This window comes from Lasioglossum baleicum, unplaced genomic scaffold, assembly GCF_051020765.1.
Source record: "Lasioglossum baleicum unplaced genomic scaffold, iyLasBale1 scaffold1899, whole genome shotgun sequence".
Lineage (NCBI taxonomy): Eukaryota > Metazoa > Arthropoda > Insecta > Hymenoptera > Halictidae > Lasioglossum > Lasioglossum baleicum.
Genome location: NW_027470958.1, coordinates 1 through 12437, shown reverse-complemented (window position 1 = coordinate 12437; position 12437 = coordinate 1). Strand labels below are relative to the sequence as shown.

The 12437-nt window shown below is 41.2% G+C and overlaps 2 protein-coding genes and 1 non-coding gene across 3 annotated transcripts; 2 read left to right on the top strand and 1 right to left on the bottom strand.

The window, feature by feature from the left end:
• The first annotated feature begins 404 nt into the window (after positions 1 to 404).
• Positions 405 to 1079, top strand: LOC143221102 (UPF0488 protein CG14286-like). The gene is made up of 2 exons (XM_076446630.1): positions 405 to 425; positions 558 to 1079. Exons 1-2 carry the CDS (start codon positions 405 to 407, stop codon positions 1077 to 1079), a joined length of 543 nt encoding a protein of 180 aa, XP_076302745.1.
• A 342-nt stretch (positions 1080 to 1421) lies between these two features.
• Trnar-acg (transfer RNA arginine (anticodon ACG)) lies at positions 1422 to 1494 on the top strand. Its single transcript has one exon. It is a non-coding gene; the product is annotated as a tRNA-Arg (tRNA).
• A 4656-nt stretch (positions 1495 to 6150) lies between these two features.
• Positions 6151 to 12005, bottom strand: LOC143221101 (ribosomal protein S6 kinase alpha-4-like; the record flags this gene model as incomplete). Its single annotated transcript, XM_076446629.1, is given in 24 exon segments — positions 6151 to 6192; positions 6194 to 6286; positions 6289 to 6361; positions 6363 to 6511; positions 6513 to 6695; positions 6697 to 6716; positions 6749 to 6833; positions 6835 to 6909; positions 6912 to 6947; positions 6949 to 6987; positions 6989 to 7105; positions 7107 to 7262; positions 7265 to 7630; positions 7633 to 7698; positions 7700 to 7756; positions 7758 to 7876; positions 7879 to 8134; positions 8136 to 8162; positions 8904 to 8945; positions 8947 to 8982; positions 8984 to 9106; positions 10100 to 10215; positions 11786 to 11852; positions 11854 to 12005. Coding segments are annotated over 24 exon segments (2495 nt in total), but the record flags the coding sequence as incomplete, so codon positions are not given.
• Between the last annotated feature and the right edge of the window lie 432 nt (positions 12006 to 12437).

Genomic DNA, 12437 nt, shown 5'->3' with positions numbered 1-12437 from the left:
TTTACTTGAACTTTAACTCGCTAATACCGATTTGCATTTATCTAACGCAATTTATTTTGTCATCTTGATACATTTTTGTATTTTGAAATTTATTTCTTAAATAAACAAAATATTTTTGGAATATATTATGTATCATTGTATAAAATATGTATTAAAATTAAATAAATTGAATGTTCTCAAGAATAACGAGAATTATACGGAAATTAAATTTCGCTCCATTAAACGAATGCTTGGCCATCTGGTGACAACTTAATGAAGCATAAAAGGACAGCTGCTTACTTTAGTATCTATAACGTATCTACCAATGGCCAAACATGTCAACACTGGCAGGAATTATAAACAATCAAAGTTACACGAAGAATAGGAAAAATAGTTGAACTGATTCATTTTTAATTATATTAAAAATGCCTCCGAAACCTAAAGCGGTATATATACATCTCTTCCTTTTTTTTATAATATATTTAAAAAGTGAACATGTGACTCGTCAATTCTAACCTGCATTATATTATAACTAACAATGGTAACAATGTTTAATTTATAATAAATGAAAATTCCAGAATGCAAAACTGCCACTAGGAAACAAAAGAAGTTCAGAATTACCAAAAGCAGCAAATTTAGCACATACTACTCCACAAACTACTAGTGGTTTGAGCCAAGAAGCTGAAGATCAGTTTGAATTAGAATTATGCTGGTGTATTCAACACTTAGAAATATGTTTAGCTACTGGGAAACTTCCTGACAAACAAGTGCATGATTTGAATAAAAATATAAATATTCTGAAAAACAATACTGCACCTCTGATAAAGAAAAGGCAAATAATGCGTAATACATTAGGAAATTATAGAGAGAAAATGGCTTTAGATGAGCAGAAGCTTGGCAAAACTGCATCTTCTGTCAAATTTATATCTCCACCCAGTCAGAACAAAAAGTATATATTTGTCAAGAAAGCTGCTGCTGCATCTACAAAAAAAATGCAAGATGCAAAACATATAATCCCTCCTTTGAATTCTACCGAAAATACAACTGATATTGATAATGTACAGCCTGTATTTAAATTTAATTTTCAAATTCAAAAATAAACAAATTTTTTATAACTATGTTATACAAGAGCAATTATTGCTTTTATTACAACTGACAGATTATGATTTCCATTCTTCTATAATTACTCGACTCTTGTCTTGTTTCTTCTTTTAATATATTTATTAAAATTTACAACTAAAAACTAGAAGTAATATTAAAAATAACTATTATTAATACTCGTGTAACAATTTCACAAATTTATGTTTATTATTTTATTTTAAATACGATTTTGTTTGTTGCAACATAATTAAAATCTAATGAAGAGGACACGAAGAAAGGAAAATGTATTATTTTTATAAATAGATGTTTATGTTTTAAACACTATGCTTAAGTGGTATAGTGGTCCTGTGGCGCAACGGATAACGCGTCTGACTACGGATCAGAAGATTCCAGGTTCGAATCCTGGCAGGATCGAGTAATAGTTTTTTTTCTGTAAACGCAAATTTTAATTAATTAAATACATAAAAAAGGAACATGCATTTCTTGTTAATTCATTTACAAACTATACGACAAAACTAATTAAATGCAATCCGAAGAAGGAAAAAAAAATAGTATTTCAAAATGGAATTTAATACAATTGAAAACATATTAAAAACTTCCCAATAATTTGATATTTCAAACAAAAAAACGGCAATGAAAACAAAAAATTAAGAATTAGAAAAAATGAAAGAATCAAAATATACGTCGAAAATACCTCGATCCTAGAAACTGGGGTTATGTACGAAGCGAGTAAAAAATTCGTTATGTAAATAAATATTATGTTATGATATATTTAACAACCAGTAGTAACAAAGGTATCTCGTCTCTCTTACGTACTTATAGCAACAGAACAGCACTCTTTATCGTATGGTACAAGCTTGAATCCGTATATAACTATATATAATATATGCATATAGGATGTCTCAAAAGTCTATCGCACAATTTTATTTATCCGTTGACAATGAAAAATCCTAACCAAGACAACAGACAGTACGAACACATGCGGCCGAAGAATTATTCGGTCTTTCATTCACGGGAAACCATAATACGTAATAAGAAAAGAAAACGAAACTCCGCTAGAGACAGCAGCCAAACTTTTCAGTTCGGACCAAACAGAAACACTATACTATCTTTGCAACAAACATCAATGTAAACATAACGAACGCGGCCATATTGATATGGATGATTCGATCGATTTCGAATTATCAAAAGAATGCACTAGACTCTTACGACGCCCTGTATAAATATACATATTTTCCAAAGGATCTTGTTCTTCTTGTTCGTCCCCTTCTTCTTTGTTAATTATTTTTAATAACGTAACAGTGATATATGTATCTAGAAAAAATCAGTTCCTCCTGGGCACGGTCCAACTGATTCCAACTTATTAAAGATTCAATAATGACTCGTACGATCCCTAAATAGAAATATCCTCTTATTAAAGAAATATGATCTTCTAATATAGTCTTATATTAAATATATATAATATATAATTCTTTATATATCTGTTCCTTTCTCATTTAAATATCTCTTTCTTTCATTATCTTTTTTTTTTCTTTTTTTGTCTTCTTCGTTATATGATTAACTGTTACGCCCGAAATCACACACGATTCAGCAATTACACGCCTTACGATATCTCGACAAGGTTAAGTTTCTTTTTTCTTTGTATTTTTACTTCTCTTTTTGTGACTTTTTTTTCGGCTTTTTGACGTTTTTTTTTTTTTGGTCTTTGCAGAGCAATTTTGCTTCGGTCGTCTTTGGTAGAAGCACGCGTTTCCTTTCACGTGGAACGCTCTCATTCTCTCCGTAATCGATTTTTTTTTTAGAGAATTTTTTTCCTCGGTTGCGTCTCTCTGTTCCCTGAGTCCGTGTACAACCATTTCAGTCTTCGCCGTCCCTTCTTCGTCACCTTTCGTTTCTCCCGCTATTTTTTTTTTCTTTTTTTCTTTCTTTTTAATGTCACACTTTTTTTTCACAGCAGTCGACACCCGCCTTTCCCATTGCCTTCGGCTTAAACGCTAATTCGATACATCGCGACTCGTGGATCTGTTCGTTTTCCGAAATAATCGAAAATTCAACGGATGGAAGGTTGCTTCAAGATGTTACTCGTTGCTTTTGCAATGGAAGATGTAACGGTTTTGGAAGAATTTGCGAGACTCTGTAACGAATCTTAGTATAAAAAATAAAATTATAAATGAATAACGTCGAAAATTCGTACCACCTGGTTCTATCTAACAAAACGAATAAAAAACGTAGAGGAAGATTTTCACGTAAGAGGCTCCGTTTTTGAGTAAATTACTTTTCAAAATACGTTCGCGTCCGAATTTTACATATTCCTTTCCAATTTTCCATTCTTCGTGTTTTACAAATTTTTAAAGGTATAATTGAACAACGAATATACGAACTTTCAATAAAACATTGGTCGTTAAACTAGGTATAGCCCCCAAGTACTTTCTAACTGGATTTTTCCGAAAACGGCGATTCGTACGCAAAAATTTCATTCCACATTTTCGATTCGATTTTTCACGCTGAATCGTCTGCTTAAGTTTCATGATTAAATTTGAACAAGTACTCGAACATATCCACGAATCATCGCATAATTAATCGTTGGATAATAAAAACACTGAAATCTAATAAACTATCACGCATTGAAGAGCTAACTTTCTTTCCTGTCTTAACGGCACGTATTTTAACTCGTCGCTGCGAAGCAAACCGAAACAAAAAGATACATAATTATTAGATTATTACATTAAACATAAAAGATGGTGTAGCGGTAATTATTTTAACTTTTAGAATTCGTAATTGAATTGTTCTGCGAGGCAGCGAAGAGCTAAATAAAACCGTATCGAAGTCTCTACGAAAATAAATCTCAACGCGATCTTACTTCTTTCAATGTCTCTCATTCTCTCTCTCAAACGAAGTGCAACTTTTCTCAACTCGCTTATCTCTCTACAAACATTTCGATGCTCCGTTAGTTAATACAATTAGCACGCTTACGATTGTTTCATTGTTCGCAAGAAAAGAAAAAAAAAAAAAAAAAGGGAGAAGAAAAGAAATTAATACGTTATCAGAACGTATTTACACGAAACGAAGGAATCGCAAGGAAACACGTGCGATACATTATCATTACAATACTCGATGACCTTGATCGACTCTATCCTCTAACATCCTATATATAGAATGTACACGTGTATATGATTTTGTGTGTCCACCGCATGTATAAGTATATTTATATATATATAATATATATATATATAAAATTTTTTTCCTCCTTATATATAATATTTTTCTTATAAAGATTCAGGACTAAAAATCAATGTATAAGAATAGCGTGTATCCGATATAATATATGCTCGTGTGAACAGAACCATATGCTCGTGTGAACAGAACCGTTTCGATCAGAGTCTGTGTATACTTTTGCTTTCATATATATATGTATATATATATAATATGTTTATAATTAATAATAATAATCGACGTGTACACCACAATACGTTTACTCTCCTCTCGATACGATAATTTTTTTATGGGGGGGGGGGGGATGATGGGGGGTACACACGGGCCCCATTTAAACATTTTTCCCGCTTCCACCGATTTAATTACGTTATTCCGAATGAATCGAGTTTCATTTTTTTTTCTTTTTCATTTTCCCAAATTCGTTACTCCATCGTTCGAAACGCGTAAACACCACACTCGCACACGCCTTATAAATCGTCTTTCTGAGGCACATTTTTCTATGCGTGATTTTCACGATTCGAAATTTATTTTTTTTTTTTCTTTTTCTTTTTTTTCACAAAGTCGTTTGTTCTTTCTCTCTCTCTCTCTCTCTTTCTCTCTCTCCACGCTTTCCCCCTTCGTCTGCTTTTCTCTTTTTCCCCCGTGCTTTGTTTTTAAGAAAGATCAGGGGGTCGGAGCGAGGATCGCGGAGCAAATCGACGACGACTCGACGAAACGATCGTGCGCTTCGACGACTCGCCTTCTTTTTTTCTTTTTTTTTTTTTTTTTGCATTTTCATTACATACCTCTTTGCTTTCGTTTTTACACGGTTGATCACAGACAACGCGAAGAAAGAAAACGAATCGGAGGGAAGCGATCGCGTGGGATCGTTCCGTCGATCTTCCGTCGCGTTTTCGAGGGAGAATCGTGTTTTGTTTTTCTGTACAAATCGACCAAGTCGACGTTCCCCTGCGACGAGAACGCTTTTAACTCATTCTGAGAATTTATTTATATACACAATATCGACGCGGAGAGAGCTGTCAGATATAGTATTCGCGATAGAAAACGAATAACCATTGGAAAATCTAATACAAAATAAACGACGATACAAAGGCTATTATAAAATAGTTAATAATAAAGGTCTATACGTTTGGTTTCGAAGCTTCCCTAACAGGATAGACAACAGTCGTGATCCGAGAACGTCTGGTAGATTCTTTTAGTTTAGGTCTCGCGAGTTTACGATGGCTCTTTAAAAAAAAAAGAGAGAAGGAAAACGAGGAACACGTATTCGTTATTTTCTACTTAAAATACTATTTTCCGCAGCTCCGTTCGATGATACGTAACCCTAAGCATGGCATAAAATTAAACGTATCTACAATAATTTAAAGATTGCGATAAGGAACAATGTCGTTCGGGGACACGAGTTTGCCGGAGCTTCTTAAACGTACTCGAGATACATTCCAAACTTATCCTATGCTCTCGAGCTCCCTTTCGTGGCGTAAAATCCAACGAAACGGAGAGTTCGGCTACTACCAAAACGCCGAACTCCTCGTAAAATAATTTCCCTCCGTCATATTGCTTTATACAGTTCGCATAAGTTCTATACCCCAATCAACGTTACCTAAACCGCTAGGTAATGTGTCACAGACAACGAACTCGAAAAAAAACAAAAAAAAAAAAAAAGGAAAAAAGATAGTTCCAACTATCGCGGCTGGCGGAAAACTTAGAACGGTCCCCGAGCGAAGTCCCGGAAATAGGAATGACGCAATGTGTGTCGCCCGAATCGGTCGAGCTTCGAAGGCAGCCAACGTTACAACATCACGTGAAATGCATACATATACATAGGAGAGATAGGAGAAGGTGCTGTGTGAGCTTCGTCTACTCCACGGTAATGGTAGCGAGCCTCTTGGGCCGTTTCCCCTGCCTTCTGTTTCCGGTGGATCTCCCTGAAGTCCACGTGGCTGGTCTCGCATGGCTCTATCACCGCCAGACCGTCCCCGTTCACACGTTTGCTCCCTCGAGTTTCCTCTTCCTGGACCTGGTCACCGGGCCGATCCTGTTCTTGTACATCTCGCTGCATTTCCACGTGCCTTTTATGCCTCTTCGACTTCGTCTCTTCGTCCTCGTCGCGTTTGCGTCGCTTCTTCGATGGCTCCTGCTGCATGATCCTCGGCGAGTTCGAGTCGGAGGACGAGGACAGCGAGCTGAGGTACTCGTTCACCTTGTCCTCGCCGAAGTCCGAACGCGCTCGGCTGCGCAGGTGACGCAGAGGTTGCGAGGTTTGTCGCTGCGCTAGGAGGTCGGAGGAGTTGTACAGAGGGACTGGAAGAAGTGGTGGACGCGGAGGACGACACGGAGCTGGAAGTGGAACGCTTGTGCAGCTTCCTGCGCTGTGCAAGTCTGGCTCCGTCCACCTCGCGCAAACCGGAAGCCCTCTGGCTTCTCTAGCACCAGCGTTCGCGGTGTCCTGCGTGACCCACGTCCGACGAGGAAGTGGTCATGTCGAACGAAGAGGTCACGTCGAACGAGCTAGACTCGTTCAGCCAAGGATGATTCGCCAAAGCCGCTGGCTGTCAGTCTTTTGCTCGGGTCTACGGTCAACAAGCCTTTCGCCACTTGTTTCGCGAAGTTGGACAACGTTGGCTCCAGGACTCGCTGTCGAAATCGATCTCACCCTGCCCTGATCCTGGTGGCCAGGTCCGGCGAGCCTGTCCCTGAACGGAGGCTTGCCGGACAGCACGGAGTACAAGATGGCGCCGAGGCTCCAGAGGTCGCAGCTCTGATCGTAGCCTTGCCTGGCGACCACCTCCGGCGCCGCGTAAGGAAGAGTGAAAACAGGGCGTGTGCAGAGGCTCGCAGCCGCGCTTTATCCTCGCGAAACCGAAGTCCACGATCTTCACCGGCGAGTCCTCGCCCTCGTGGGCGAACACTATGTTCTCCGGCTTTAGATCCCGATGGACCACGCCTCGGGTGTGCATGAAACGCACCGACGCGACGCGAGCTGTCGCATTATCCTGCTAGCCTGCTGCTCGTTGAAGGGCCTCGGCCTCCTCAACAGCTCTCCCCCGGACAACAGCTCCATTACCAAGTACGTGTGCGCTCTGTCCTGGTGCACCTCGATCAGCTTCACCACGTTCGGGTGGCCCTGACAGGTCCTCAGCAGGCTGGCCTCTCTCCCGCAGTCGATCCTGCGGCTCACGATCTTCACCGCGAACTCCTCCAACGTTTTCCTGTGCCTGCACTTGCGGCACACCGAGAAGCTGCCGTCGCCTAAGGCCTCTTCTCGAGGGTCCAACTCGTAAGCCTGGAAGAACGTGGACTCTTCGAACCTGGCCGCCAGGGACGTCCGACGCCGAGGGTCCTCTGAGGCTCGGTGTTCGCCTTCGTCGCCTCCTTGAAGATGTCCTTGCTCACCACGTTGTCCCCCGAACAGTATAGACGGCGCGACGTACGAGTAACCTCGGAATATCTTGTCATGGTTGGGGAGGGACCACTGCCGGGCTGTCGGCTGCGATCATCTTCGTGAACTCGTCCGAGAAGTTGCTGGTGTCCAGCTCGTGGGTGATGCGCGGCACGAACGGCGGCGGTATCTCGCGTCTCTCAGGGCGTCCCAGCTGAACGGCGACGGCGCCTTCTTGAAGAAAGGGTGCTCCTTCAGCTCCTTCGCGTCCCCCGGACCGCCGCCGAGACGCTGCCGCGGGTCCTTGACGAGCAGACGCAGGATGAAGTCCCGGACGATCGGACTGAGGTGATTCGGAATCGGCGGGTCCGTCTTCAGTATCCGACGCGAGATGTCCTGTTGCGTGTTCTTCTCGCCCTCGACCGTAAAAGGCGAAGCGCCGGACAGCAGCTCGTACGTGAGGCACGCCCACGCTCCACCAGTCCACCGCCTGCAAATCGGCCCTCGTTAAATATTTAGCATCGAAAATTATGCAGATAGATTATTCCTGGAACCTCGTTGTTGACCGAACGCGTTACGCGCGCCGGACGGATTGGACTTCGGATGGAGGTTCGTTCGAGCCTCTACCGAACTTCCACAACTCCCGATAGCGATCGTTAAATTGCAAAACGGTGAAATACCAAGGTTCGATGAGGTCATGCTTCCACCCAACTCTGCTATAATTGTTTCGCTCTCAGCGGGAAAACCGTTTTCCGTGGATTAACCCTTCGCGGTCCGAATTACATTTCAATTTTCTTATTAGCAGTCTTTAACGCTTTCGAATTCTTTACTTGGAATTTGCATTGATCCAAATTCGAGACAAATTTGATCGAATGTCAGTTTTATTTATGCTATTGGTATACTTTGTAATTTTCACACCGCAAAGGTTAACATCGATTAGAGAATAAGGGTAAGACCACGAACGGACGCTTTCCAGTGAGAATTTCCAGCATTTTCTCGCTTCCTCGGACTCCAATTTCGTCCAGATATTCCTCGCTCGCGTTTTTTCCCCTGTTTTTCCCGTTTCGATACAGAAACGGAGAGAGGAAAGTAGCGATTCCTTTCGAGGAACCGCGGAGGAAGGAATAACGAATCGATAAAAATGTATCTGACAAGCAGGGAGTACGGGCGGCGATAACGAAGTTCCAGGAACGAAGGGAACAAATCGTGACGTAAATTCATCCTGACTCACAATATCGTGTCCCGCTGAGCCCCCTCGTACCACTTCCGGTGCCTATGTACTCGATAGTTCCGCAAAAGGAGTAAGCACGGGGCGTTGCTGTCCCTTTCGTGCGGCAGGAACTCTTTGCTCAGCCCGAAATCTGTTAACACGATATGACCCTCTTTGTCCAACAGAATGTTCTCTAGCTTAATGTCCCTGTAAATTATACCCAGCTGCAACAGAAAATGCAACATTGTGTGTTTCGCCGATTTAGCATGCCAGATAAGAGCGGAAATATTTGAATAATTTATCCGGCAAACCGGCAATATTCGCGAACCGAGCGCGTGTAGCATTAGCAGCGCCGAAAATTATATCCCCTCCCCCTTTTCCCCGATTTACCGAGCAACCGTCGAGATTGAATCGTTTGCGAACAGGATAACAGGGGTAGAAAGTAGAAAATGGACAGATGTAGGCTTAGATAGCCAAGGCTCAATTAGGCGGCCACGGGAAAAGGGGTATCTAATTGCTTCATTTTTTGCAATTAGCTTCGAGCCCACGGTAATGAATTTTCAAGCACACTCTGGCGACTGGATTACTATAAATCTAAGTTTAATTAACTCGAGTGTAGGCTGAACTTCGTTAGAAAGGACTCGCTTTGCCTTTGTGTATACCTAAACGTACGGTTTCAAGGCCAAGGTTCTACAGTCCGGGAATAACGCGATAACAACGACGATTTATGCAATGCCTTGTAAACTATCAAAAAGAGAGCTTTCAGGTCTAAGCTAGTACGCGGTACAAAGATGGCAAACTATAGGTTGTAGTCCATTCAACTTCCTAAAATTACAGGTCTCATACAGTCGGTTGCAAAAGTATTCGAACAGATCGAAATGACAAATATTTAACGAAGAAAGCACGCTTGAATTTAATGACATAATCTACCTGCAGTAATTTTCGGTCATTATTCCATAATAATACTCGATCAAACCTGAACCTCTGCTATTAATTGTACTCCTTGCATCGTTACTTTTATCTACATTCGATATTTCGCTGACACCACACTCGCCGTTCGATTCTTTCGCGATTTTACCTGCTCGTTTCCAAGAGGTACCATTTTAAAAATTTCATCCGAGCAACCGATCAAAGGCGAAAACGTTTCGCGTGTGAATTTTCGAATCAACAGGGTCTTCGGATTATACTCGAAAACCGCGCAGGGGAAGGACATTTACTTTGTGTAGATGCTCCAGTGCCAAAATAACTTCGCCGATATAGATTCGCACTTCGTCCTCGGTGAAGTGTTCCCGTTGATACAGATGCGTGAACAGCTCGCCTCCGCTGACATAATCTGCAAAAAATGCGAAATACAGGGTTAAACTCCGAGCGGTGTCCCTCGGGATAAAGAGATCCGAGGATCTCGACGCGAGAGAGACCTCTCTCTCTCTCTCTCTCTCTCTTACTATCTCGCGAATCGTTCACGCCATCCCGTGATAGCCGTTTGAAAGAAACAGAAAGGTATGAGAAAAGGAAGGAAAAAAGGGAAATAGAGTAATTGTTTCTAGAACCGGTATGACGATACTTTATTCCCCTCTGTTTACCGTCTCTGGTAAACTCGTCAGCGAGATATTTGGCTGAAAGGTATGAAATATTCATCGATAAAGCGGCTGTGCAGGATTTCGGATTCAATTGTGCTCTTTGCAGAATGGGAAAGATCTCGAGTATTTTTGGATATTTTAATAAGCACCGATCGTTCGCTTCTGACAACCTTTTTACTCGAAACAGAATACGCTCTCATTGTCCACTCGAAAGAATTATTATAAGGTTACAAATTCTCCTGATTCGGAGACCAGAATAATATATAAGCAATAAAGAATCGCGCAAATATTTTTATTTGCGTAATGTGTAAAAATAAATTAATAAATTGGGGTAATTTGGAATAGAACAAACCTTAATTTCGAAAATTTTACAAGGAATCGGAAATTTTTAGTTTCGGTATCGCGAATTTTTAGTTTCGAAATCGCGAATAGTGTATTAAAAGTATAATTACGAGCAGGAGCTTGCCGATTTTCGTTAGATTCGTTAGATAATACCGAAAAATGGTGTTTAATGCTTTGAAACGGTAGCCGACTCGCGCTATTACCGAAAGGAAAAAATAATTCGCATATTGCGATATAGCTTCTGCGGAGAAATAATTGAGGAAGAAACGAAATCGCGGAATGATTGCACGCTTCTACGAGGGAGAAACATTGCACAACGTTGCACGGGCGACTCGAGGATGATGTCACGATTGCATCGTGTTTTGAAAACCGCCTTGACCATACGTTTCCCTCGTCTCGGATTTTCACCAAAAAAATCGCGATACAGCCGCGCACGGAGAGAAAACGAGACTGAAATTTAGATGCAGCCAGAGACACAGTGGAAAATTTGTCGAGATTCCGCTGTTTGGTATAACGCGCCAAGAAGATTTGTTAATTGGTTCAATAAAATCGCGTGTTTTCTATCCACTTCGCGGTAAATATCTCGACGTCGCTAATTCCCATTTTTTTTTTTTTTCTTCTTTTCTCGCTGAAACTACAGTTTTTCACCGTCTGCTGCTGTTTATACGCGGCGTAAAATCTTTTATTTAATATATTAATACCAAACTTCGAATATTGCAAAATTCCGTGTATCTTAAAATTACACAACTCGTAAATTAATTATACAAAAGAATCCTGCACTCAGCCGAAGTAAAGAAAAATTGAAACAGCAAGGGAAATAAAAAAAAAGAATTGCGGAGGTACAAATGTCTTGTTTCGTAATATGCGGATTGAGAAGCCAGGTTGAAGCAGCAACCAGACCCAAAGAACGATCTGATCGGAAAAAAAATATGAATGTGTTCGTTCCTCGGATCGGATGGGACAATCATCTCGAGATTTCACCTAAAATCAGATGCAGCTTGGCGTCCGTTTGAAAGGCGTAATGCAGCGTAACTAAAAAAGGACTGTCCCCGAACGGCCTCCAGAACTTGTCTCTCCGTCTTCGTGTGCTCGGTCGTCTTCTTTCTTTGCACGATGGACGCTTTCTTCAGGACTTTCATGGCGTAGAGGCGGCCGGCGTCTGTGCCCGTTCTCTTACGCACCAGGAACACCTTTCCGTAAGCTGCACAAAAGTTGTTTGTGTTTTTTGTTTCTTTCTTATACTTTTATTTTTTTAGTTTTTTTTTTTTTTTTTTTTTTTTTTCTCTTCCATCTTTTCATCGTTTTGTCGGGTACGATTCTTAAAACGATTAAACCACGTTCTCCCTCTGGATCGTTAATCGAACGCGAATTCCGCGGGGCTCCGCTCGTGAAGCGGCCATTTTACGTGGACGGCGTCTATTGTTGAGAAATTTCAATGGGAAACCGCCTTCGTGTATCCTTGGTTCGGATATACGGGGTGTCGATAAACTGTTGACGTAAAAGAAAAAGAAAACTATTGAATTTGGATTTTTAGATTGACGGCTGATATCTGTGAGGTTATGCTAGGGGAAATGGCAGAGGTTCGCTGCAACGGGGTGTTTCGTATATGGTTTTGGGTTAGGTTCGATTAGGT